At 36.9% G+C, this 5,200-nt stretch overlaps 1 protein-coding gene across 1 annotated transcript in view; it reads left to right on the top strand.

Moving 5' to 3' along the window:
- The first annotated feature begins 493 nt into the window (after nucleotides 1-493).
- LOC109466973 (protein tilB homolog) overlaps nucleotides 494-5,200 on the top strand; it is a 5,624-nt gene continuing 917 nt past the window's right edge. The window contains exons 1-8 of the mRNA XM_019764859.1: nucleotides 494-717; nucleotides 960-1,053; nucleotides 1,566-1,639; nucleotides 2,581-2,658; nucleotides 3,508-3,604; nucleotides 3,976-4,051; nucleotides 4,240-4,290; nucleotides 4,584-4,643. Of these exons, the coding sequence (XP_019620418.1) occupies nucleotides 708-717; nucleotides 960-1,053; nucleotides 1,566-1,639; nucleotides 2,581-2,658; nucleotides 3,508-3,604; nucleotides 3,976-4,051; nucleotides 4,240-4,290; nucleotides 4,584-4,643 (540 nt within the window). The 5' untranslated portion in view covers nucleotides 494-707. The remainder of the gene's footprint in view (nucleotides 718-959; nucleotides 1,054-1,565; nucleotides 1,640-2,580; nucleotides 2,659-3,507; nucleotides 3,605-3,975; nucleotides 4,052-4,239; nucleotides 4,291-4,583; nucleotides 4,644-5,200) is intronic.

The following is a 5,200-nucleotide window of genomic DNA, read 5'->3' as shown; positions in this document are numbered from 1 at the left end:
CAATTTACCGTATATGCCTCGAATAAAATATCAAGTTAGCTGAAGTCACATACCAAAAATATATTTATGGGGAGGGGGGCAAGCGAACTTCCGAAACAAAATGCATCTCACCTTATGTGTGATGTTGTATATGTATGGACAGGTTTGACAGCCGAATCTGTAACATTTTTCACCCTCTTCCGCTACCAGCAAGTTGGCGCAGGTTGGACAAAATAAAAGCATTTTCAAGTAAGAAACGAAGAAAGTTCTGACGATGATATTCCACTGAGAGTAGGGGTCGGAGGTCGCGCACGTACATGTATCTCCCTGTTCATTACCGCGAATTCGCATCAGATTCGCACAAAAAAATTACACAACATTTCATGATAACAATGTAATTTCCCGTCATTTTTCTTGTTTATAATAATTATACATAAATTTAAGAAGATACCTTTGTGTTTTGAGCAAATACTAATGACTATCCGTGTTCAGCGAATGTACGTGCTCAAACGTAATGCTGGTTTTACGTTCATTACCACAGCAACCGAAGGCGCCAGAATTTTGCAGTTTGAGCTTGATGATTTTAGAGGGAGGAGAGAGGAAGGCTGTTTACAAATATAACTAAACAGAGACAAGAAACCCCAGTTCCTCAGCTTGACTCACGTCTTGAGGCATTTCTGGCCCATGTCACTTTTACCCTAGAGTGCCTTGATTTTGGAAGATACACGATGGTCAGAAGTAAGTGAAGTTGTTTACAAACTACAATTTCAGTAGATATGTTACATATCTATTATGTATGTGTAACGTTTATATGTGCTTGTAGTAATATAGATAGTTGCGATAGTACCTTCAGTGATAGACAATAGCATATCACACGGTCTTGTAAAGATGTGCAAGGGTATGAGTTTTTACAGAGTTTATAACAAAGTATATAACGTATGTATAGGTGTATATAAAATATATGATTAATTTGATTTCAGTCACAGAAGACCTGATTCGGAAGAGGGCGGAACATAATGAGTGTGAGATATATTCTCTTCAAGAAATCTCCCTCCACCAACAAGGAGTAGAAAGGTATATATATGTATGCTTGATCTCCCCCATTCAACTTTGTTTCTCCTTACAACTGGTAGCTCTACTAGCTTGTACAGAAATTTTGGGATTTGATAGATAACAATATTTCTGTAACCCTTCACCCCTAACTCTGGCCCAGCCCTGGTCTTTGAACCAACATCAACCTTAAATGGAAAAGTTCAAGTCAAGGTCATTAATGCATCTATTCACAATAATGTTATCTAGCCTTTGAGAAGTTAGGCTGTGTCTTTTTGTGTGTTTTCTTGTGTTTCTGTAGTCATTTTCACATGCCAGACAAGTTTGCGTGAGTGACAGGAAGTTAGGTCAAAGGTCTAGTTTACCTCTTTTCCTGTCCGCAACTTTCTGCCACATGCATGTCAGTTGGAAAATACAACGACAGAATTAGTAAGAAATTCTTGAAAAGATATTATATATTTATGTTCAAACAAAAAATTCATAATTATTATTTCACAGAAGTATGAGATCTTCAATTTCTCGTTTTGTTTTTGCAGGATAGAACACCTGGACAGATGGTGTAGAGACCTGAAGATTCTTTACTTACAGAACAATGTCATTCCAAAGATAGGTAATGTATATTTTTCATTGAGAGATGATACTGGTAAAGTTTTGATTTATCTCCCCAGATGAAGAACAGTTTTTGTTGAGAACAACAAAAGTCACATTTTCTACTTCCTACTAATTCTTTATAAAGTTAAATTATGGAAAGAGGTAGTGATTTTTTCTTCCCAATCATTGCCTTTCATAAGCATTTCTTATGTAGACTTGTAGTTTAGGGTACTACGTAGTTTAGCTTGGCGTAATTAATCCAGTTCAACTAGTAGTTTTTATTGCGTTATTGATTTTGCTAATGACATATTTCTTTTTTTTTTTCAGTTTTGTTGGTAGAATATTGATTGCTAATTCCTCTTAAGGGCACAGAGAGATGAACATCATCATCATGATCATAATTCACATAATAATGTACTCTGTATTATTGATCCTGGTAATGACAAATGACTTCTGTTTTTGTCTTGTCAGTAGAATGTTGATTACGTCCCTCTTAAGGGCATGGAGGTGAACATCATACCCATTTGTTTATTCACCCCTAGAAGGGACACTTCATAAGTTGATGACTGATGAGTATCATAAGAGACTAATAACATATAATGTCACAGGGCACTACAATATACTTGTATTAAGTATTTGCTTGTTCTAAAGATGATACAGAAGAGAAGTAATGTCTGCTGATGAAATCAAGGAAGAAAATGTAAGTCCTAGAAAAACTCTAAAGCTTGTCGAATGAAAACCATCCACCTTCTTTATTTATCTTCACTTCAACCTTTGCTACATTTATAGGCAATGTGTTTATACAGTACTACTAGAATATCCTGTTGGGAAATATTGATGTCCTGTTACTTGTTTACATAATTTCAGAACTCTCTTGTGGTTATACAAATAATTATAAGCTCAAACCAACCATGATAATGCAAACCTTTTGATTTGTGAAAAATAATTTTTGTTTTCCAGAAAATGTTGGGAGATTGAAGAAACTGGAGTATCTCAACCTCGCCCTCAACAATGTGGAAAGAATAGAGAACTTGGAAGGTAAAAATAAATCATGTACTTGAAAAGTCTGTTTTTTATCGCCTCTGTCGAGAAACTTGGGAGAGAAAGTTAATGTTTACTGATATGCCGCCACTGTGCTATCACATCTAAGCTAATGGACTTGTACGTGTGTAATGACTTTATCGATCATTCTACAGAAAATGTACCATGGGATTTTTGTAACACATGTACTTTCTATAGTATGGGTGTGAAACCAAAGTCAATCATGATGATAGCAACAAGCTATTGGTCCACATGAGGGGAGTATCCATTCCCTGGACTTAGCCTAGCTCTAGATCAAGATCATTTAAGAAGGGATGCAATCAGATAGAAGACGGGAACCAATCAATCAGGCTTACACCCTCTGACAGGTAACTGAAGTGAGAGGGATGAAAGTATGAATCAACTTGCCGTTTGCTACATGCATGGTAGAGATATAACACAGCTAAGCCTTCAACCAGACAGTGATATACATGTAATGTTGCACAGTTGTACATTTTGTCAGTTTCGAAATACTTCTGGACCAGTCAATCTGACCAGTGATGCTCATTGTACAAGTTATGTTTGTAGCTTACTATATCATTGAATGAATGGTGGTTGAACTATTTTTGACTTTGATGCAAACATTTTATCACTTTTTTTCCTTTGCATAGTATGTAAAATTTAGGGTTGATATGAATGTACTTTTTACTTCATTTGAATATTCAGAAACCTTTTAATACATCAGTTATAGATAAAACTCTGACTCATGTATGTTTTTAAGTTTGACGTTGCATAGAATCCAGAATGGCTGGGATGATTTCAGCCAAAATGATTTTCAGTCATATTGCTTATTTTATTCCCCCATAGGCTGTGAGTCTCTGAAAAAGCTGGACCTGACGGTGAATTTTGTGGGTGAGCTGACCGGTGTGGAACATCTCCAACAGAACCAATTCCTGGAAGAGCTGTGAGTTAATAGTCTGTCTCAAACACACTTTGATACAAAACAGTTTGATCTGCCTTGGATTTTTTCCAAGATTTTCTGCTGTGGAAGAGACTCTCAGGATTTGTTCGAGCGGGAGCTCAAACTGAGTAAGTACTAGTAGTTAATTGATCTAACGTTACCTTCAGGAACAATGACAGACTACAACTTGTTCCAGCAAATAAAATCTCTCAAACCTTTCACATGACATTTTGGAATGACAAAATTATTATATAATAGATATGTTATTATTACCTCACACATGTTCCAGCTTCCTACTGCTTTTGCTTTTACATAATGTATTTCCTTGTAAATGTGTATCAATCATTACTGCTGACACTATCACATTTTGCTAGGTATCTGACAGGGAACCCCTGCACAGACTTTGATGGTTACAGACAGTATGTGGTTACCACCCTACCTCAACTGAAGGTAAGAATATTTCCGTGGTCAAAGACAGCATCATATGTAAAATATCATATTGACTTCATTATAACAAAGCTAGTATTGGTTTTTATGATTTGTGCCTATTTTTGCAAATGTTTTGCCAGAAACCTGGTCTTACATGTTAGGTCTGGAATGATGTGAAAAGATATTGACAAAGTTTTCATTATCTTCAGAAGTTAGATGGAAAAGTGATCCAGAAAACTGAAAGAATCCTGGCAAGACAGGTAATTTTAAAAGTTCTATGTAATTGTAGTGTTGATATGTAACTTGTAAAATTGATGTAAGTTATTAAGAAAATAACATTGTTTTTTTCATTGTAATACTATATTTTGTATTATCTTGTCAAAATTTAGATGTTCTTCCTTTGCTCATCTTATAACTCCTTCTTAAAAATTATTTCACCTAATCTTTGTTTTTGTCCTGAAGAAAATATAAGGTTGTTGTGAAATTTAATATGTATTGCTGTTGCTTCCCACCACAACAGACATACAAATCACGTATTATATGTTCTCAACAGGATTATGAAGCAGTGAGGAAAAACATAATAGAACAACAGCAGGCATATGTCCAGAAAAGGGTTAGTGTATGCCCTGATTTTTACCTCCATGAAAAATGGAGGTATTGTTTTTGGCGCGTCTGTGTGTGTGTGTGTGTGTCTGTATGTGTGTGTTTCTGCACTTTTGTAGTCAGCATAATTTCATAACGCCTTTATGGATTGTGATTATATTTGGTATGATGGTAAGTCTTATGAAGACAAAGGTCAAGGTCGAATATGGACCTCCTGGTGGATGACCTTAGTACTGCAGCAGAACTTCCGGTTTTTGTATCTTTTGTCCTGAACATACTATGGTCTTGACTTTTTGGGGACAGATAGGTTTTCCTATCAGAAATAAGTGGTGTGGGTTTGGTCCCCCTAGCAGCTTGTGATGTGGGGTGTGGGGAAGAGTAGGGAGGTCTACGAGTGGGGTGTGGGGAAGAGTAGGGAGGTCTGCCAGTGGGGTGTAGGGAAGAGCAGGGAGGTCTACCAGTGAGGTGTGGGGAAGAGCAGGGAGGTCTACCAGTGGGGTGTGGGGAAGAGCAGGGAGGTCTACCAGTGGGGTGTGGGGAAGAGCAGGGTGGTCTACCAGTGGGGTG

Source organism: Branchiostoma belcheri, unplaced genomic scaffold (genome assembly GCF_001625305.1).
Source record: "Branchiostoma belcheri isolate BF01 breed outbred unplaced genomic scaffold, Haploidv18h27 scaffold173, whole genome shotgun sequence".
In the NCBI taxonomy this organism is placed as follows: Eukaryota; Metazoa; Chordata; class Leptocardii; order Amphioxiformes; family Branchiostomatidae; genus Branchiostoma; species Branchiostoma belcheri.
This window is presented reverse-complemented; position numbering and strand designations above follow the sequence as displayed.